The 23,182-nt window shown below is 40.5% G+C and overlaps 1 protein-coding gene across 3 annotated transcripts in view; it reads right to left on the bottom strand.

Moving 5' to 3' along the window:
- Positions 1-23,182, bottom strand: part of GORASP2 (golgi reassembly stacking protein 2) — a 1,358,808-nt gene that overhangs the window by 626,862 nt on the left and 708,764 nt on the right. For 2 of the 3 annotated variants that reach the window (XM_044075519.1, XM_044075517.1), the window contains exon 4: positions 6,771-6,857. The exons of the other annotated variant lie outside the window; for it this stretch is intronic. In XM_044075519.1, the coding sequence (XP_043931454.1) occupies positions 6,771-6,857 (87 nt within the window). The remainder of the gene's footprint in view (positions 1-6,770; positions 6,858-23,182) is intronic. 3 annotated transcript variants of the gene reach the window in all.

The following is a 23,182-nucleotide window of genomic DNA, read 5'->3' as shown; positions in this document are numbered from 1 at the left end:
GCTCTTGCTGTGGTACTTGCTGAATGGCTCTCATGTCCCATGAGGGATGAAACTTGTTTTTGTGCCTCTGCCCATTGATTGCGTGGCAGGTCTGGCATACCATTTGGCCTTGGCAGGGTGTGAAAGTGGAACCTGTAGCCTTGTGATACGATATTTAAGACCCATTTGTCCTGGGTGATCATGTGCCAATTTTGTGAAAAAAAGTGTTAGTTTTCCTCCCAAAGGAGCTGCCAGAAAATAAGTGCTTGGTGCTGGCAGGGGAAAGTCATTGAGACTGTTTCCTGTATGGCTGTGATTTTTCCTCTCCACTTTTGGAGGTAGAAGCATCCCATTGTTTAGGCCTGTATGAGCCTTGGGGCTGTGATCTGCCTCTGGGGCATCTGTATCTGCCTCTTTGTGGCCTGTCTGACACTGGAAAGGACCAATTCTTTGTAGGCCAGTTCCTGCTAAATCTGGGAGGCTGTACCTGTAAGAAATCCTTGACTGTTTACATAGATTTAGCTTTGTCCTCCATTTTCTTCAACACCTCTTCTGCTTTAACACCAAACAAGGTATCATGCTGTAATGGAGCATCTAATGGTTTTACTTTAACATGATCGGGCAGATTCTGTTCTTTTAACCAAGCATGCCTCCTAATGACAGAACCTGTAACTGTGGCCCTGCAGGAGGCCTCTAGAGAATCAAAACCACACTGCAAAGTATGCTTTCCCACTTGTTCTGCTGCATGCAATAAATCCTGCAGTTCTTTGTTTTCTGCACATTCTGAATTTGTCAACATTTTCTGTTTAAGCAGTGACATAAGATATTGCCGATATTTAAGCATATGAAACTGACAATTTAAAGCCCTTACAGCCAAGGTAGCAGACGTATAAATCTTTTTCCCCCCATCTGTCCAGGGCCCTTGAATCCCTATCAGAGGGGATAGGGTTTTTTGCAGTGGAAGCCTTGACCCCTTTGGGACCCTGAGAGATGGTTTCTGGGTCAGCAGCAGTTTTTATAAAGAAATTTATGTGAATCAGGTACCCTGTAGTATCTGTCTGGCTTAACAGGAGCTGGTGGTAAAGAGTCAGGAGACAGACCGGACTCTGAAAATACATCATCTACAATGTCTAAAACAGGAGGAATAGCAAGGGGCCTGTGCAGGCCCTGAGGTAATAAAAGGAAGTCTCTGAGCCTTTTCTTGGATTCTGAGTAATCTTGGCTCTCCCAGTGGAAATGCTCCCTCACAGTATGCAGGGTCTCCCCAAAAGAATAATCCTCAGGAGGAGAGGCTGAAGAGATAGATTCTTCAGCATCAGAATCCTCAAAGGGAGGAAGAGTGCATTCCTGTTCAAAAGAGGAATCAGAGGAAATTGAAACCTGATCTGAGGATTCATATGGTCTCTCTTGCCTAGGCCTCTTATCAGGAGGGGGATGGGAACCCCTGATCAAAGTAATTAGGTCTTCGGCCATTTTAAGCATCTGTTTTTTAGGCATGGAGGCCTGTCCAGGAAAATGCTGTACTTGTTTATTTGTCTTTACAGCTGCTTTAGTCTTTGCCTTTGAAGCTGAAGTTGGTTTTACATATAACCGTGTAGGCCTGAAAACACCCTCAGAAGTCGATGCCTGCTCAGCGGCTCCGGACCCATCTGAGGGAATAGTTTCCGAGTGTCCACTACCTTGAGTTTCCAGCGGCCTAGTCGGCTCCACATGGGAGTTGGAAGCGGCCTGTGGCTCTGAGGTAGTGGGCGTCAGGAGCTGCAAAAGTGCCTCACTGAGAACCGGCAACAGGCCTAGCGGAAGCCTCGTCGATGATTTTGGACCTCGGATGCCTGTCCTTTTCTTTTTCTTTGCACTTTTTATAAACTCCGGTAGTCGACTGTTCCGACGGCATTATATAATTAAATCTTTTGCCAAAGAAATGAAATGGGAAATCGTACCGACGCTTAATAGTGCATTGGTTAAATCTAGCACAAAATCGACAACTAGAAATGTCATGGTCAGGGCCTAGGTAAGTAATACAGTAAGAATGAAAATCCTTATGAGGTATTTGCTTCCCACATGAAATACAATTAGTAACTTTTTCTGACATCGGTCTGGAGCAAGAAAAAAGTTTCCCCAACGGGGTACTTAGCTTTAATGAAGACTTCGGCTCTGAAATTCGAATCTGAAAATCTCAGGAGTCGGCAGACCGGCACTTGGGAACTGTTTTTGCTTTGGGCACTGCGCAGCAAGAAAAGACTGAAGAAAATGGCGTCAGCTGCATCTTTTATACCCTTGGCACACTGACGTCAGGGAGGAGGCGACAGCAACCGACGCCGGACCTAGACGTTGGAACTCGGGCCAACTGTGGGTAGCCTGCCTGCAGGATAACCCAATTGTAAAGACTGCAACAGTGAAACACAAACATCTAGCTTGAGTTCCCCTGGGGGGAGATGTGTGAAGATGGTTGAAGGCTGCCAGCCTAGCCAGATACAAATTTGTAGATAATTCTGTCATTTGTAAATATTAATATAAGCCACAGACTTGTTCTCTTCAGTGGGAAAAGATGGTGTTAAATGTGGAACTGCAAAAATGTAACAGTCCACTCTGCTGTAACAAAGCTGATAAGTCAATAATTTGATGTCAAAACTCAGAGCACAGATTTCAAGATAAAGGCATTCTGCCTATTGTTTTGAGGCCAAAGCTAATGGCTAGAATTTGCATGTATAATTTCTTTTATTGCTCTGGTTCCTGACCAGCTGCAAGATCAACAGGGCTATTAACATCTGACAGTCTGTTAGCCTGGGAACCAGAAAGAAATTATGTCATCTGAAATGAATCGGTGGTACTGTGTTATCAATTTAAGGACAGAAAGAATGAAAGCATTTGAGTATTTGTCTTGAGAACATCCAACTCACCACGCTGCCTGTGTCTATATGTAAGTAGGATTTTAGAACTGTGTTTTCTCTTAGAAATAGCTAGGAATTAGGAAAATAAAGTGTTTTTCTGTGTTGATGTCAGAACTTTTCTACTGTATTATTTTAAGCATTTCTCTGTGATCTCTGAACTCTTGAGTAGCATTGTGTAGAAAGAAATATTGTCTTGTGCTTTTATTATTAAATATTTTTAAACCTTTCAACTGTGTCCATTTTGTGTAGAGATAATTTAAGCTCTAAGAATACACTGCATGTATACAGTGATACTGTACCAAGTCACTCCAAATAAGTCTTGACTGTTCAGTCGCACTTACCATTAGGATAATAATATTGCACAGTATAATTTGACACCCTTTCATAAGGGCCTTTGAGTAGCTGAAAAATAATAGCTGGGTGGTGGCAGTGATTCCTACCATATAGTCTGAGTAAAAGGGGCACAGCTGGAGAACCTGTGCCAGCCTTCCCCATGAGTGTCTGTGTGGTTGTATATAACTCTTATCTCAAAGTGTTTGTGTGTGTGTGTGTGTGTGTAATAATATTGCACGGTATAATTTGACACCCTTTCATAAGGGCCTTTGAGTAGCTGAAAAATATTAGCTGGGTGGTGGCAGTGATACCTACCATATAGTCTGAGTAAAAGGGGCACAGCTGGAGAACCTGTGCCAGCCTTCCCCATGAGTGTCTGTGTGGTTGTATATAACTCTTATCTCAAAGTGTTTGTGTGTGTGTGTGTGCTGTGTGTGCTCTGTGTGTGTGTGTGTGTGTGTGTGTGCTCTGTGTGTGTGTGTGTGTGTGTGTGTGTGTGTGTGTGTGTGTGTGTGTGTGTGTGTGCTACTTGGACAGGGACATGAAGTACTGGTTGGACAGAGAGAGTGCTGGAGGCTTTAGCTTGCCCACTAGGCTGAGATCTGGACCCTATAGCTGTGCCAGTGGGGAGTCTTACTGGGGACCTGGACAGAAAGGGAGAAACCAGCCCCAGACTGATGGTGATCTCTGTGTGCCCTTAAGGGAAATTGAACTCTACTGTGCATTTATTATCATTTCCCTATATGGACCCCCCCCCTCTCTGGTGTTAGTGGTGAGGACTGAGGCTCCTTGATTGCTGGGCCAGTCCACGGGTGTCACAGTTTGTATGGACTTGGCCTTATCCTCCATTTTCTTACAGACATTTCAGCCTTAGGACCAAGCAGAATATATTTGTCTAATGGGGCATCAAGAAGACTGGATATGATGTGTTCTGGAAGGGAATGCTCCCTCAGCAGTCACGTCTTCTAATGATGGATCCTGTGGCTGCTGCCTTGCTGGGGGCTTCTAAAGCATCACAGCTACACTGCAGACAGTGCTTAGCTACTTGAGAGCAGAAGTTGCATAGATCCATTAATTCCTTTGAGAGGACCTTGTTTTCAATGTCCATCAATTTTTGTTTCATCTGGTCAAGAATGGTTTCCTGGTACTTGACCATATGAAACTGGCAGTTCAAAGCCCACATGACAAGGGCAGCAGAGGTGTAGACTTTCTTTCCAAATATGTCCAAAGCTCTGCTTTCCTTGTCAGTAGGCAATGGCTTTTTTGGTAGAGCTAGCTTGTTCTCCCTTAAGGACTGGGGTCACAACCTCAGGGTCTGCCACAGGGTTCTTAAAATGGTGTTTGTGGGAGTCTAGAACTCTGTAAAATCTGTCAGGTTTTCGAGGAGAGGAAGGCAGAGTGCCTGGTTGCAAGGAAGAATCCAGGAAGACATTGTCTACCACCTCTAAGATGTCTGTGTGTGTGTGTGTGTGTGGGGGGGGGGTATGGCAGTACGGCAAGGCACTTGTGCTCAGGGAGATTAAGAAATTTCCTAATCCTTTACTTGGATTGGGAGTCCTGAGCTACCCATTTGAAGTGTTCCCTCAATGTATGCAAAGTTTCCCCTAAGGAATGATCCTTGGGGGGGGGGGGCTGAGGCAAGGAATCTCCACAGGAAGCAATGGATGCAACCTCCTCAAAGGTGCATTCTTGCTGATTAAATTCATCAAAGTCCAAAGAATCAGAAAATGTGTGTCCCTTGTTCTTTTACCAGGGGAGGACTCAGGGGTAGAAAGGTGTCCAGATCTAACCAAGGAGATCAAATCCTCAGCCAACCTCGCAAAGTCTTGTTGGTAGGCCCGAGAGTGGCAGCCGGTAGGCCTAGGCTGAGACAGGACAGGAGCAACTTTCATGTGAGCGGCCTTTGGTTTTGGTCCAAGGCCAATCACCGCAACCAGATGGACAACTGACTCTCACAACTAGTAAACTGAAGAAATATCTGGACTACTCAAAATGCCGTTATCAGTCTTTGAACAGTTGTCAGAAGCTGGAACCTTTGTAGCAATCCTGGACTAAACCAACAAACTGAGCCCTTCAGCTTGAAAGGATGAAGAAGGACCCAGAGGCATATCAGACACTGAATGTGCCTTGACAGAGGCCTGTGCCACCACCTCAGTCAAGGAAGTGGGCTGTGTAGGCACCAAAACTTCTTTGACAATAACAAGTCTAAGAGAACTGGTCAACAGCAAGCGCCAATTAGTCTGAGGCCCTAAATCTGAAGCTCTTTTCCCTTTTCATCTAGGGAGATCTACTTCAGCTCGACCTGTGGACTACATAGTATGCGAATGGCCCGATGCCCTCACTAAGATGTTTAGCTAGAATTTCGGTCCTATGCTTTACAGTTCTGCCATTAAAGTGAGCAGAAAACCCACAGTTGGGGATGTCATATTCCAGCCCCAAACAAGTCACACAAAAAGAGTGAAAGTCCTGGTGTGGTATCTGATTGCCACAGCAGAGACAGTTATTAACTTTCTCTGACATTAGTCAAAAGGCCCATTAAAGGTTCCCCAACGGGGTACTTAACTTTTAGGTGCCTTCCTTCTCTAGTGTGGCCTGACTGATATACCAACTGACACTCCACACCAACTGACACTCTTCTCCAGGCTCAAAGAACTTAGGTCATGGTGCTGGCCGACTCCCATTATACCCAAATGTAGTGACATCAGACAGGGTGTCCACTGGCTCCTGGAGGAGGGAAAAAGAATCTCTGGCAGTCGGGATGGCCAAGGGCTTACACAGTGGGAAATCCTACAAGTCAGGACTGCAAAAGTGAAACATGATGGACACCTAACAGTTCAAAATTAGCACTTAGGAAGCAGTCCAACTCCAATCAACACTTTTATTCAGCTTCACGAAGTAAAAAAAATCCACAAACGTTTCACATATAAATGCGTTTTCATCCTCTCCTGACTTCATCAGATAAAATGCATCAAGTCAAAGCCATTTTTATATTTGCTTAATTAACTCATCAACCAATAGCATTTTTCATTCAATTAAATAAGGATAAATGAATTTTTATTAAATATTTATTTGTGGAGTTAATATAAATGTATATATCTAATACACTATGTTTTAGTATTTAAATTTATAAGATAGTAAATGTTATATAGTTAATGAATGATTTTACTGAATGAAAAATGCTATTGGTTGATAACTTAAGTAAATATAAAAATGGCTTTGACTTGATGCATTTTATCTGATGAAGTCAGGACAGGACGAAAACGCATTTATATGTGAAACGTTTATGTGGATTTGTTTACTTCGTGAAGCTGAATAAAAGTGTTTATTGGAGTTGGACTGCTTCCCAAGTGCTAATTTTGAAGTATTGGTGAATTTGGGCACTTATTCGTTTTTTGAACAGTGGACATCTAAGAGCATCACAGAAGGCTTGTTCATTTTTGCTTTCAGGACATGAGCCAGTTAATTAAGCTAAAAAGTTTTAACCAATATATCAGCAAGAACATTACATATGAGGAGAAGACACGCTTAAAACATGCCACTACACTTACAGACATAATTTTTCAGTACCTCATTCATGACTGTATCTGCACCAATAATGTAGTCTGTGTGTGGTCTCAAGCCTGCAAGTGCAGCTGGTGAATTTGGTTCTACTTCCTGTTTCAAAAACAGATGACAGAAAATTAAATGCAAGAATTTTGGAAAGTAGAAAAATTCAAAACATATTTTTCTACTTAATTTCTTATGTCAGTATTAATATAAACATTTCAAACTTTAAAATTCAGTAAACAAAAGTAAAACCTAAGGCATAAAGCACATCAAGTTTTTAAAGACACTTAAAATACTGCACAAGTAGCCAGCTAAATAACACAAAGGGAAAGAGCTCTGGTTGCAGACACAGTGCTTCAGATCTGATCATCAGGCCCAAATAGTAGATAAGCTTGTCTGGGAGGAATTAAAGTGAACCATACCTCTCAACCGTACCGAATTCTTTGGTATTTACCAGTTTTGAGGTCAAAATAATGGGGTGCCATGAATTCCTGAGCAGCCCGTTTTAATTCACGAATTTCCCAGTTTTTTCTTTAGGTTTTTTTTCTCTTTGGCAAATTTTTACTGACGTCATCATGTGCAGGGGCATACACGATGATGTCAGTTATGTGAGCAGACTGTCAGCCTGTCAGAATTCGACTGATGGCTCCAGGGGTGTGTACTGTACAGTCTGTTTGGGTTTATATTTTCTGTACGTACAGCAAGGTCATGTTGCAGCAGCATCAGAGAGAGGACAACTTACAGCTGAGCAGCTCTGCAGCTGACAGCCTGACACTGTACTTTTTGGGTTTAAATTAGAGCAACAGTAGCAACTAAACTGAACTGAGCAAGGCAAGCCATTCTAGTAGGATCTGTCATCATGAGAAAATATATCACCAGTTCCTCCCCAGCTCCTCCAGATAAAAGAAGGAAAAAAAGAAAATGACAATGCAAAAATACTTCTAAGTTCTAGTTCTAGCTAGGTCGGGTGTGTGTCTGTGTTTGTTGTACTGTGTAGTTACTTTTTTTTTCCTCATTAGCCTCCACATTTTATTTGTTGTCTGAACTGAAAAACTAAGTTCATGCTTTACAATGCAAATGTATTAACTGTCCACGGCGTAGCACTGCTCTACTTCTAGGTGTGTGTGCAGTATGTCACTGTAGTTACTTTTTTTCTCTCATTATTTAACCTCTGCAGAAGTCCTCAGTTTATCCTGAACTGAAAAACTAAGTCCGTGCTTTGGAAACGCATTAACTATCTACGCAGCACTGCTCTGCTTCTTCTAGGTGTCCGTGTGCTTAGTTAACTATATACACTTTTGCAATAGGGAGAACCCGGAGAGGGAGAGAGGAGAGACTGACTGTTTTTATAAAAAGACTTCCGTCCAAGTCTGCATTTTCGTTGTCTTGTCATCCTGAAAGTCCGGGACCCTGTGGTTTGCTTAACCACGTAGCACTGGCACTGCTCTTTTCTTCAGTCTTCTTCACAGACTAACGAAAATGCAGAGTCGAAGTCCCATATCAGTCCATTATTAGGATTTATGAATAAAGGCCCTTGTCTTGCTGAAGGGATTAGTGGGGGTCTTGGGGAAATGTTTCATTTTGGTGCTTGTGCATTGAAACTACTGAAAGGAATGGATCACGGGGGGGGGGGTGAAATGTTTCATTTTGGTGCTTGACTGTACATATCTGGAGACATACTGCTGAAGTGATTAGTGGGGATCTGGGGGAAATGTTTCATTTTGGTGCTTGTGCATACCTGAAGCCACTGAGGTAATGGATCTCTTTGGGAAATATTTAATTTTGGTACTTGTACATAACTTGGAAACACACTGCTGAAGGGATTAGTGGAGGTCTGGGGGAACTGTTTTATTTTGGCACTTGTGCATACTTGAAACTACTGAAAGGGATGGATCGCTGGGAGGGGGGCATACTTCATTTTGGTGCCTGACTGTACATATTTGGAGACATACTGCTGAAGAGATTAGCAAGGATCTGGGGGAAATATTTCATTTTGGTGCTTGCGCATTAAAACTACTGAAAGGAATGGATCACGGGGGGGGGCAGGGGGAAATGTTTCATTTTGGTGCTTGATATTTGGAGACATACTGCTGAAGGGATTAGTGGGGGGTCTGGGGGGGGACCTGCTTTATTTCGGTGCTTGTGCATACTTGGGGGAGGGGGGCTGTTTTATTTTGGTGCTTGTGCATACTTGAAACTACTGAAGGGAATGGATCGCTGGGGGAAAAGTTTAATTTCGGTGCTTGTGCATACCTGAAACCACTCAGGGAATGGATCTCTTGGGGAAATATTTCATTTTGGTGCTTGTACATACTTGGAAACATACTGCTGAAGGGATTAGTGGAGGTCAGGGGGACATGTTTTATTTTTGTGCTTGTGCATATTTGAAACTACTGAAGGGAATTAAGATTTTGGCTTTCGCTATGGGTCCAATTTCTCATAAATCTGTAGTTTTTTGGCAAATCACTGACGGTGGCAGACCTTTGAGGACTGAAATCAGAAAATAATGGCAGGCAGCAGACACTACATTCGATTTTTAGACTTCATCCTTCAGGAAATTCATGGTATGCAAAATCTGTTACTCTGTCAACATTCTAAGTTTGGAAGAGGAGTATTTCAGAAGTGTCACTAACTATTTCTGTGCCTTTGTTTGGTCCCCCATTATTTGTGGCTTTGTCCAGACTTCTTGCTGTAAGAGAATGAGAGGTATGGCTGTAATATCTGCAGTCATATAACTAAATAATTAATTCTATGGAACTGTATCTGTGCCTTTTACTGATTTTAATTTTAGTTTACCCATTACTGACTTTTGATGTAATGTAGAATTTTTTTATGCATCTCACAGACTACCATGGGGTGGCAATTATTAGCATAACATAATGAATAAGAAAATGCAATGTAATGTTAGCTTTCAAAATGACTTCTGAAACTGTATTATTACACAGATTTAAGAAGACATAGCATTTTTTATTGAGGCAGAGAGTTTTGCACAAGTTCAAAATTTGATACAAGTTCAAATATTAATATACGTAAAACACTAATGTTCGGCTGTTTATTTTGTCTGTTCTTCATTTTGTGTTTAAACGTTGGTATCCCACAATCCCACTGGAGTAGGTGGGATTACATAATAATGCAAATTTTATGTTAATAAGTATACAGATTTTTGGTCAGTTGTACCCATTTTTCATGGGCCTTTGTCCATTTTTTTATGATTCCAGGTTGAGAGGTATGGATTGAACCCCTCCCAAACGGGGGGAAGTGACTAGGATCTTGGTACACAAGTAGAAACTGCTGAAGACTGGCACTGGCTCATGAGGAACAAAGAAGGAGCTTTGGCTTGCCGACCAATGACTATACAATATAGCCTGGTCTGGTATATGAAAACATGCGATGATGGCCTGGCGCAACAAGCCAATGCAAGGCAGGCAAGGAGCCAAAAACAAGCATAAAGAACAAATAAACCAAATTACAAAGTATATTAATTATACAGAACAAGAAGTATACAAGTGCATAAACACTAAACATTTAAGAAACAGGTAATTATTTCCAACCTACACCATCACACATTCAATTTTTCACTCATTTTTAAATTGTTTAACTGATATGCCAAAAAACTAATGGTCTCCCAAGAGGATATCACGTGCTTGAATCTATGAACTGCACAGCACATGGTCTGTAAACACAGTTTGTCAGCACAACCTACTCTGTGAACAATTGATCTTTTTTTACCCAGGACAAAGGCGATTTTGCAAATGGAGTTATAGACTAATCAAAATTGCTTTCAATCACCAACTTTTCTTTAAGATAAAGTACAATGTTTTTTCCTACCTGCTCTTATGGGTAAAAGTAATGACCACCTGCCTCATTTCAGTAATTAAACATTTCCCACAGTTGTGCTTTTCATTTTTTTAATGTTATTAAAAAAAAAAAAACAGTTTAAAAGTGCCAACGTAATGCATGCACTACTACTCACTTCCCTGATTCACACCATCACGTACTACATTTTGATGATGCAAATCTGGGTGAAGGAAGAGCAGTAGCATGGTGTGTAAACAGCATTTGTATTGTTCCTTTTGGTTACAATTAGTGCAAACCGTTATAATTAAAACCTTTTTTCCACTGTCTACAATTTTCCTCACAAGCTACGCATACAACTTGCAGTTCTTAAAAAAAAAAAAAAAAGTAACCCTAAGAATAAGAAGAAACTGATAACATTAGAAACATGTCTGAGTGGTCAGCAAACAGCTCTAACCAGAGGGAAAGCAAAAAAGGATAAAACTATTGTTTAGATTTAACAGCTTAATTTTACAAAAATGATTATGCAACAGTGATATTTTTTTCTATTAGCTTGTGCAGTAAAATTCAACTCAAAAGCTGCAACAGATGACAGATGCACTCCACAGCACACTGTACTATTCTCAGCACACAGTTAAGCACCCTGGATGATGTTAACATGCTACTTGCGGATGACTCTTACTAAACGGAACAAACGGACAGCAAAAAAGTCACAGGCAACAAAAATGAATTTAAAGCTTTAAGAATCATAACTATTTTATACATTCTGGGGTATTCAGCACTTTTTTCTGATGCAATGTACAGTTTAGAGGGGCAAAAATGGCCTTGTGAGGACAAATTAGTTTTTGCCGCTTTGAACATGATCTTTAACAGAATAAAACTTCTAATACCACCCAAGGAACTAGCAGAAAACAGCATGCCCTGTAGCCTTATCAGTGGTGGCTGGTGACGTCTATGCAGGGGGGGGGCTGCAGAAAGCAACAGAATGGGTGGAGATAATTGCAATTGTGTTGGGTTCTATAAAGTACAGTTTTGTACCTACCATAAATGTAGATGTCCGAACTGGATAGCATCTACAGTCATAAAGTACAGTTTTGTACCTACCATAAATGTAGATGTCCGAACTGGATAGCATCTGCAGTCATAACAACTGGGTTGTCCTGTCGTCAGGCAGCCCTTCAGTCGGCCGGATTCCAAAGTCCGGGTCCGGCTTCGGCTGATGTCGCACTTCACCCGACGTCATCTCTGTTGGTCTTCGGGTATAAAAGCATCAGCCGACGCCATTTTCCTCAGTGTTTCTTGCCCCAGATGCCAGTAGCCCTCTTGAAGGCTAAAATTTGGACAGATGCCAATGTTTCCAAAAGATAGAGGTAAACACAAAAATAAGCATGTATGTACATATATACAAACAAATACACCATAAAAGACTCCCCCCCACCAGCTAGCTATTAGGAGGGTAAACACCCTAGGAGTACCACAGAGGGGAAGGAGGGAGGGTAATCCTGACTGCAGATGCTATCCAGTTCGGACATCTACATTTATGGTAGGTACAAAACTGTACTATGTCCTTCATGGATGCATCTGCAGTCATAACAACTGGGTAGAATACCATAGCCAACTAGGGGAGGAGGATAAAAGTAGATTATGGTGTGTTTAGGATCCCTTGCAGTACAGCAGTGGCAAACGCTGCTCGGGATCTGGAATATAGAGGCAAGTTATAATGCTTGGCAAATGTATGCACGGAGGTCCAAGTAGCCGCCTCAATAATGTCTTTGGTTGCCACTCCTCGTAAGAAGGCTGTGGTAGTGGCTGTTGCCCTTGTAGAATGAGGTCTTATGTTCTGTGGAATTGGTTTTCCATGGAAGGAGTAACAGAATCGTATGCAATTTCCTATCCATTTGGAGATTGTCTGTTTGGAAATAGCTTTTCCTTCCCTTCCTGTTGCATAGGCTACAAAAAGTTGGTCAGTCTTTCTGCTATTTTTTGTTCTGTCCAAGTAGTAGCGTAGCTGTCTATGTACATCCAAGGTATGCAGTATTCTTTCCCCTCTGTTTTGTGGGTTGGGAAAGAAGGTAGGTAGGTGGATTGCCTGGTTTAAAGGCACTCTGGATACCACCTTAGGCATAAATGTAGGATTAGTCCTCATGGACACTCTATCTTGGTGGAAGATTAGGAAGGGTTGCACTGCCATTAAGGCCTGTAGTTCTGAAACCCTCCTTGCTGAAGTAATTGCCAGTAGGAAAGCAGTTTTCCATGACAGGTGTTGTAGGTCTGCTGTTGCTGCTGGTTCAAAGGGTGATAGTGTCAACTTTTCTAGCACAAAGTTTAAGTCCCAAGCTGGTAATGGTGGTTTCCTTGGAGGTTTTACATTCTTGATTCCTCTGAAGAACTGCCTGAGCAAAGGGTGCGAAAAAACAGGTGGATCAAAGCTGTATTCTGCTGAAATAGCTGATGCATGTATCTTGATGGAGGAGTAGGACAGGCCTGAATGAAGAAGTTCGGCCAGATACTCCAGAATGTTCGGCATATCTATGTTTGACACATCTTTTCCTCTTTCCGTACTCCAAATGACAAACCTTTTCCATTTTCCAGCATAGTTCCTTCTTGTTGAAGGTCTGCGTGCTTCAAGAATAATGTCTTTAACTCTTTGGGAAAGTTCTGGTTTAGCTGCTGCTATGTGATGTTCCATGCAGTCAGTTGCAACGTTTTTAGGTTTGGATGTATGATGCTGTAGTTGTTCTGAGTTAACATCAAAGGCATCAGGGGTATTGGCCACATATTGTTCCGAGACATGCTCCTCAGCAGTGGGTACCAGTGTTGTCTTGGCCAGTTTGGAGCTATCAGGATTATCCTTGGACGTTCTTCCTTGATTTTTAGTAGTACTTTGTGTATCAAGGGAAGAGGTGGGAATGCATATGCTGTTAGGCCTTTCCAGCTGAAGGAGAGCGAATCCACTTTCCATGCTAGTGGGTGGAATGTCCTTGTGCAGAATTTTTGAGCTGGTGATTGAGAGGTGATGCGAATAGATCTATCTGAGGCATTCCCCATTTCTTTGAGATGGTCTTGAAGATGTCCGGGTGCAGCTTCCATTCGTGGGCATCCGATGTGGTTCTGCTTAATATGTCTGCTAGAGTATTTTCTTTTCCCGGTACAAATATTGCCTGTAACTGGATGTTGTAGCTGAGTGCCAGGGTCCACAGCTCCAAAGTCATTCTGCATAGGGGGTATGAATGAGTGCCTCCCTGTTTGTTGATGTACCACATGACTGTGGTGTTGTCTGTCCTTATCATCAACTGGCCCTCTTGGAGAAATGGTTTGAACTTTTGGATTGCCAGTTTTACTGCCAGCATTTCTTTTAGGTTGATGTGCAGGTGAAGTTGATCCTGTGTCCACAATCCTTGCACGCATTTGTCCAGCATGTGGGCCCCCCATCCTAGGTCTGAAGCGTCTGTTGTGATGGTCTGGCTTGCTTGACATCTGCGAAAGGGTAGGCCTGGGTTTGACTGACATGCCTGAGCCCACCATAGGAACTCCTGCTTTAAACATGGAATTAGTGGGATTTCTGTTTCTAGGCTGTGTCTGTGTTGGGACCATAAATTCTTTAGGTACCACTGTAGTTTTCTCATATGTAGTCTGGCAAATGGGACCAAGATTATGCATGATGCCATGAAGCCCAAGGCCTGCAGTACTTTTCTTGCTGTTAACTTGTTCAGTTTTGTTAGTGCCAAGAAGTAAAGAGGGAGTTCTTTTTGTTTTTCTGTAGTCAGGAATGCCATTTGTTTTACTGTGTCCAATTCTGCGCCCAAGAATGTCCTTGTTTGGGATGGTATCAGCCTTGACTTTTGTAAATTGACTGTGTATCCCAGTGCTTGTAGCAAGTAAATGACCCTTTGTAAATCTGTTGTCAGCTTGCTTTTGTTGTCCCTTGTAGCAGGCAGTCGTCCAGGTATGGGTAAATTTGAATTCCTGTAGTCTGCAATGGGCGATTACTGATGCCAGGCATTTTGTGAATACTCTGGGCAGTAGATAAGCCAAAGGGCAATGCTGAGAATTGATAGTGCTCTGATCCTGCAAGAAATCTGAGGTATCTTCTGCAGATTGGTCGAATGGGGACGTGCAGGTATGCCTCCTTGAGATCTAGAGTTACCAGCCAAGACTCCTTGCCCAGCATGGGAAGAAGTTGCTGTAGGGTCAGCATTTTGAATTTTGGGACAATGATGTATGTATTTAAGGTGGACAGGTCGAGAATTGGTCTCCAACTTTTTCCTTTCTTGGAACTAGGAATAGTCTGGAGTAGAACCCCTTTCCTTGCTCTGCTGTTGGCACTCTTTCCACAGCTCTCATGTTTGCTAACTCCATTATCTGTTGTAGTGCCTCTGTTTTTGATTTGGAGGTAGATTTGGCATTCCTCTTTTGACTGGTAAAGTGTGGAAGTGAAACCGTAACCTTGATCTATGGTTTGTAAAATCCACTTGTCTTTTGTTATGTAGTGCCAGTTCTTTGAAAATAAGGTTAACTTTCCGCCTAGAGGAGCTGCTATTTGTTCCCTGGTAGGCGGATTTAGGGTTAAGTCACTGTGGTTGTGCTGATGTAGTGGCAGTGGTTGTGCCTGTGCCTCTGTTGTTACCTTGCCACTGTCGTCCTCTGTAGGCACCTCCTCTGGATTGGTTTCTGCCTCTGGAACGTCTATTCCTGCCCCTTTGAAATTTTGTGGAGTCAGGAAAGGACCAATTTTTGGCAGGCCAGTTCCTGCTAAACCTTGGGGCTTGAACCTGCAAGAAATCTTTAACCGTTTGAACAGATTTTGCCTTTTCTTCCATTTTCTTCATAACCTGCTGGGCAGGTGTACCAAACAAACTTGTCTTATCCATAGGAGCATCTAGCAACTTAGCTTTAACATGATCCGGTAAAGCTTGCTCCTTTAGCCATGCATGCCTTCTTATCACTGTGCCAGTCATGGCTGATCTAAATGAAGCCTCCAGTGCATCATAGCCACATTTTAATGAATGGTTGCTAACCTGTTGTATGTTATTTACCATTTCTAATACATATTTCTTATCAAGAGATTCATCAGTGGTTAGTTTTTAGTTAACTGATCAAGCATAAACTCTTGGTATTGTATCATGTGAAACTGACAGTTTAAAGCTCTAGCTGAGAGAGTAGCTGAAGTGTAGACCTTTTACCCCATCTGTCTAATGACCTTGCTTCCCTTTCAGAAGGAATAGGGTTTTTAGCTATGGTCGGCTACTGCCTTGGGACCCTGGGATATAGTTTCGGGTCTGCAAGTGGGGCCTTGTAAAGGTGGTGATGAGTATCTGGCACCCTGTAAAATCTGTCTGGTTTGGCAGGGGCTGGGGTAAAGAATCTGGAGCGGAGCAGACATCATTGAAAGCATCATCCACCACAGAGAGAACAGGAGGTATAGCTAAGGGCCTGTGCTGTGGGAGGTGCAGAAAGGTCCTAAGTCTTTTCTGGAGTCTGAAAAATCCTGTTGCTGCCATTGGAACTGCTCTCGCATGGCATGTAAGGTTTCCCCAAAGGAGAATTCTTCTGGTGGGGAAGCAGCTGGAATGGATTCTTCAGCATCAGAATCTTCAAAATTGGAGAAAGGAGCCTCTGGCTGGTCAGTTATGTCTGATTCGTCAGCAGAATCATCAGAGGACACTGGCTCAGGGGCTCTGCCCTAGGTCTCTTCTCTGGGGCTGCGAGGCCCTGTCTGGGTGAGATTGAGATCCTCTAATTAAAGAAATTAAATCTTCTGCCAAAGTAAGCATTTGAGAACTAGCAGAAGGCCTGGTTGTGGGGGGTTTAACAGGCACTGTCTTAGTAGTCTTGGCTGCTTTAGCCCTGGCGAAGGCCTTAATGGACATGGCTGCTGGAGGCCTAGCAGCACCACGTGCTGGGGTAGAGACATCCAAGGGAATGGTGTCTGATAAGTCAGTGGCAACCACCGTAGTGGATAAAATTTCTGAGGCCGATTCAAGAGTGGTAGCAGGGGCCTCAGTTGTAGAGATAGGTTCAGCTGTACTTTGATCAGTTTTCTCGGTTTCGGCCGAAACCGAGACACTCACGGTTTGCTTAACCATGGTTTCGGCCGAAACCACGGACCGCGAGTGTCGGTCTTTATCTTTGCGTTTTTTGGCAGATTGGGTAGTCGGAGGATCCGACGGCATAATGTACGCAAAATCAGAACCGAAAAACTGTTCTGCAAACTCCGACCGACGCCTAAGCGTTCGTCGGTTGAAAGAAGCACAGGCCAAACAGGCTGCTACGTCGTGGGCTGGACCTAAACAAGGCAGACAATAAGAGTGGAAATCTTTATGAGGTATTTGTTTCCCACAGGTTAAACAATTATTAACTTTTTCTGACATCGGCTGAGGCAAGAAAGAGTCCCCAACGGGTACTTAGCTTTAGAAGTCTTGGTAGTATTCGGTAGAAGTAATCTCTGGATCCGACCGACCGGCACTTGCGAACAGCTTCTGCTTGGTGCCACGGCAAGAAAGACTGAGGAAAATGGCGTCGGCTGATGCTTTTATACCCGAAGACCAACAGAGATGACGTCGGGTGAAGTGCGACATCAGCCGAAGCCGGACCCGGACTTTGGAATCCGGCCGACTGAAGGGCTGCCTGACGACAGGACAACCCAGTTGTTATGACTGCAGATGCATCCATGAAGGACATCAAATGGGTTGTCCTGTCGTCAGGCAGCCCTTCGGTCGGCCGAATTCCAAAGTCTGGGTCCGGCTTCGGCTGATGTCGCACTTCACCCGACGTCATCTCTGCTGGTAAACCAAAGATACTGTGCTATCTTCTCTCGTAACAACAGAGGGAACACAGTATGGTACGACCACAAGAACGTTTATTGAAGCATAACATCCACATGAACTGTTACAATAGCCGTATGAGTTAAGCGCTTTCACCTACAATCCTTAGGCTTCCTCAGAACTCATACCATATAATATGTTTATTATTGTTTGATATATCACTTATTTATCAGCACATAGCACTTTAAATGTTAAAAGTTTTTTTAAATTAATTCGCGCCAAAAAGGTTATTTAAATTGGCGCTTTGACCGTTGGTATGAGTTCTGAAGAAGCCTAAGGATTGTAGGTGAAAGCGCTTAACTCATACGGCTATTGTAATAGTTCATTTTTATGTTATGCTTCAATAAACGTTCTTGTGGTCGTACCATACTGTGTTCCCTCTGTTGTTACGAGAGAAGATAGCACAGTATCATTGGTTTACAAGTTGTTTTTTCCTCGCAACGTTGTTTGTTCAGTAGTTGTCATGGAGGGGGAAACAGTGACACCGACCACTTTTCAGGACGAGACACCAGGTTTATCCAATGGAGGTACCCGTGACGGGGAATTGGCGCAAATCAGAGGTGAATTGAAGCTTTTGACCAACACGCTAACCTCTTTTATGCTTAAGGTGGAGGAAGAATTCAAAAATATTAATACTAGTGGTATCCGCGATACAAACCAAACTAGTAACAAGAACAAAGATCGTAATAAAGGTTTTAAGGAGCTAGCAAATAAGCCCCTTAAAGACATGGTCGAACCTATTACCACTCGCGGTAACAAACAAAAAGACTGTTTGAACAAGAGTGACGCTAGCTTTCACGCTAGTCTCGAAATGCAGTTTGGTGGAAGTGAAGTGGTAAATAAGGAGAAAAGCAACAACGGCTTAACCGGAAGGCTCAATTCCACACAAGGAAGCAGTTCGGAAGGAATAACATCTTCCAAGCGCATTTACCAACTAGGGGACAGTGCCGACATCGATTTACCGGCTGGGCAGGGTTCCAAACACGCTATGGAGACTATGGGAATGGACTCTACTGGCTTTACGTTCGACTTTTCCATCTATGATTTTGAGGAGGAGGAAGAATTTATGTCACGAACTGGGACAAAACACAAGAGGGTAAAGCCTGTCAAGACCTACGCTCACTCAGTGGGTACATCAATAGCTAACAAAGGTACTGAAGCTAAGGCTTGTAAACAAATTATGATTAAGGACGACTATAGCAAAAAAGATTATTTGAGCAATTTTTTAAACAGTGACTGCAATTTTGATCATTTTAAGGGGAATGGAAGAGTCCCCAATAATAATAAAAATGTATATAACTTGGCTTTAAAAGACAAAATTTACAAGTTGGGTGACATTATGTGCAAGCTGGACAATTTAAAAATTGAAAATGCGTATTTAAGCAAATGTTTAGTTTTAAAGGTAGTCCCTATGGGACTGTGATTTTTTAAGACACCATTAGGTATTAGTATTAATGAAGCAGTACAGAAAGATTTTAATGTTTTTTTTGATGAATGTGGATTTAAATTTATGTGGATGTTAATCAAATATAATGATGAAGCACTTTCACAACTCATTAATGAGGCAGAGAAATTAAATGGAGAGATAGAAAGTGACCTGCTGTTTGAGGAATGGAAAAATTTATACAGCAAGCAGTTTATTATTGTGGAAAAGAAATCAAAATTGACGCATGATAGAAAAAGTAATAAAATTAATAGAGCTATTGTACAGTATGAAGAAAATAGGGTATACAGATGGAACATAGACAGGTACAATAGATCTAACAAAGACTCTAGATTAGACAGGCAGGGTTACGATAAAGAGACAGTGAATAACATTGCTAGGGGTGAATTTTATGGAAGTGGTAGTTATGATTTATTCGACAACCAGGATGGACGTAAGCAAAATTTTCAGAGGAATTGGAATCCTCAGTATTGGAAGGGAGAAGGTTTCAAGGGGAGGAATTACCATCACCGACAATATTCGCAACCAGTGCATTACAGGTAATACAACAGGAATTACCAGTAAAAAACAATATATTAAGTAAAGATGATGTAGAAATAGGTAGTGTAAAGAAAACACATGATACACATAAGGGTGGTGAGTTTAAAATCTATAATTTCACCAATTTTAAAGTTGAGGACGTTCATTACAAATTATTATCTAGAGGTATGAAATTCATACCCACCCCAAATTTTGGTTTGGTTGACCACTTAATAGAAACCAAACTATTCACACGTAAATTGAACCTATCTATTATGTTTCAGAACAATACAAACAATAATAAAAATAATACAAGAGAGGGAGAAGACAACAGGTTAAAATCTAAAAGTACTTTTGTTTCACACATGAACCAAGTGGTAAACCTGTTTGAAAAACAAGTATCAAGAGATTTATATAAACTGGCTGACACAGTCAAAAATACTAAATATAGGGACAATCTATCCAAAGAAGAGAGAAGTGAGTTACATAATTTAAGAAAAAATAATAATATACGTATAATGAAGCCTGACAAGGGAGGGGGTATGGTCATTTATGACCAAATGGAATATATGACCAAATTACATGCTATCCTTACTGAAACCGGCAATTATAGTACGATTTCTTTGAATGAAATTAATATTGCCTACCAGAGGATTAGTTCGTATTTAGAAGAATTTTGGATAGACAATCGAATTAATAATGACTTATATAAGTTTTTAAATGTTCCATATTCCAAAATGGCGACACTAGTGGGCATACCAAAGATACATAAGGATGCAGAAAACCCTCCTTTTAAACCTATAGTGTCAGGCACAAAAGCTAAAACTTTTCCGTTAGGTAAATTAGTGGATGTATGGTTAAAAGAAGTATATAAAGGTATACCACACTTGTTGAAGGATTCTTGGGACTTTTTGAGAACATTCCCTATGGATCTTGTTACCAATGACCTTTTATATGTAACTATAGACGTAATTGATTTATACTCTTGTATACCAAGAATAGAGGGGTTAAACATGTTTTGTGAAAGCATTAGGAAACATACCTCAATAGAATGGGACAAAATATGTTTAATTATGGATTGCATGTCTTTAGTATTGGAAAATAATTTTATATCATTTGAAGGAGAATTTTTCAAACAATGCAAGGGAGTGGCTATGGGGTCAGCCAGTGCCCCTATATATGCCAACCTTGTAATGCTATATTGGGAGGAAGAAATTCTATTTAAGAGTGATTATTTTGCTCACATCTCCCATTACACGAGGTTCTTGGATGACATATATATCTTATGGAAAGGAAGCATGGAAGAGCTGAAGAAATTTATGTCATTCATAAATAATAGTAGTGATTTTTTGAAATTCACACATGATATTAGTAGGACTGGTCTACCATATTTAGATACTATTGTCACTAATGATGAAAAAGGCTTCAAATCCAATATTTATAGAAAAAACACTTTTTCCAATGATTACTTACAATATGACAGTAATCATCCCAGAAAAATGTTACGTAACATATTTAAAGGTCAACTCATTAGAGCGGCCAGAATGACGTCTAGGCATGAAGATATGTTATCTGAAATAGAACATATAACAAAAATGTTTAAGGAGAGAAAATATAACTACTGTATGTTACGAGACGTTCAAAAGTATGTGATATCTCAGAGGGAAACTAAATTTGGTCCAATATTTGGAAAGAATTTACCAATGGATAGGGAGATCTCAACAAACTCCTTCGATAAATATAAAAAGGCGTTTATTTTGCCTTACACACCATATGTTAATATAGTGTAGGAGATTTTATTTAAACATTGGAATATATTTTTAGTAAATCCAGAATTAACAAAGATTTTGGGAGAAAAACCTACTATTGTTTATAGGATGTCACATAATTTAAAAAGAATTTTGGAATCTGGGAAAGGTATTAAAAACAATAGTGGAACAAGTGAATCAACAGTATCTACGAAAAAATGTGGAAGTTGTAATCAATGTAGATTCATTATGTGTCAAACAGAAATCATATTAGAGAACAATAATAAGACATTAATTAGAAGTGTCAAGGGGAATTGTAACACAAAGAATGTGGTTTATATAGCAAAATGTGACTTGTGCTCTGCTTACTATGTTGGGAAAACGGAGAGGGCTTTCAAAAAAAGAATTTATGACCATTCTTATTGTATTAAAAAGAAGGATGGCAACAATGCTTTGTACAGGCATATTGAGGCAAGTGGTGACCAACATAGATTTAAATTCTTTATTATAGACCACATTAAATCGGACACTATGGGGGGTAATTTGAAAGAAATATTAAGTTACAAGGAAATTTGGTGGCAACTATACACCGATGCAGCCACTTTACCGGGATTAAACGAAACAATAGCTATCAAACCCTTACTATGTAGATAAATATTAAAACTTATTTAGTTATATTTCCTCAGTTAAGACACGTTAGTAATTTGGAAAATTAGATTTCATTTAGTAGTTTTTAATGAATTTAGATTATAGAAAAGTTTTCTTATATTTGAACATCTAATAAAACAATCACATAACATCATTAAATCATTAATTTATTGTGAAAAATTAACACAAAGGAAAAATTAAAGTATAATAAATATATACATGCAATTTAAAGTAGGTAGGACTACAGTTTTAGAAAAGAAATAAATTAAATTATATTTTTAAAGAAAATTTTTTTAAAAAAATTAAATAATATCATTATTTGATTGTTAATTATTATTTATATTATTATTTATATTATATCAAACAGTGTTAATCTAACATTGTTTGTTGAACGTACGAGCAGTTTGCACAAGTACACCCGCAATAGACTATAGAAACAAATATTATATTATATTATATTATTATGATAACACATTACGTCTAACACTAGAACAATATTTAATATTTAATACATATATGCATATAGACGTAAATTCATTACAGTCACTTGAAAAAATTGTTATGAGCAGGAATTATATATTTATATGTTAATTAATTTGGTCTTAAACCTATTTTATTTATTATTATTCTTTAATTATTTATCAATTTTATTATTTATATAGTTTAGTATATTATTTAGTTAATAGTTAAGTAACAAACAATACATAACAATAAAAGCATTTGGAAGATGTTATTAAGACAGTATACGATACGGTGTTAAAAATAATTAGAGAAGTATATACATTTATGACAAGCAGTAAGAAGTTTTGAACAGGACATCATATTGCACTATTTACAATGAAGTATCAACATAATGTATGTGATTAATGTAGTAAGTTATTTATCAGGAAGAGGGTTAGCGTATTGTTGGGTTTATTGTTTATTATTGTTTGATATATCACTTATTTATCAGCACATAGCACTTTAAATGTTAAAAGTTTTTTTAAATTAATTCGCGCCAAAAAGGTTATTTAAATTGGCGCTTTGACCGTTGGTATGAGTTCTGAGGAAGCCTAAGGATTGTAGGTGAAAGCGCTTAACTCATACGGCTATTGTAACAGTTCATGTGGATGTTATGCTTCAATAAACGTTCTTGTGGTCGTACCATACTGTGTTCCCTCTGTTGTTACGAGAGAAGATAGCACAGTATCTTTGGTTTACAAGTTGTTTTTATCTCTGCTGGTCTTCGGGTATAAAGGCATCAGCCGACGCCATTTTCCTCAGTGTTTCTTGCCCCAGATGCCAGTTGCCCTCTTGGAACGCTAAATTTTGGATAAATGCCAATGTTTCCAAAAAGGTAGAAGGCAAACACAAAAAATAAGCATGTATGTACATATATACAAACAAATACACCATAAGAGACTCCCCCCCCCCCCCAGCTAGCTATTAGGAGGGTAAATACCCTAGAAGTACCAC

The sequence above is a fragment of the Protopterus annectens genome, chromosome 6.part1 (assembly GCF_019279795.1).
Source record: "Protopterus annectens isolate FY-2018-M chromosome 6.part1, PAN1.0, whole genome shotgun sequence".
NCBI classification, from domain to species: domain Eukaryota; kingdom Metazoa; phylum Chordata; order Ceratodontiformes; family Protopteridae; genus Protopterus; species Protopterus annectens.
The sequence above is the reverse complement of the archived record's forward strand: the minus strand, read 5'-3'. Positions and strand labels throughout refer to the sequence as shown.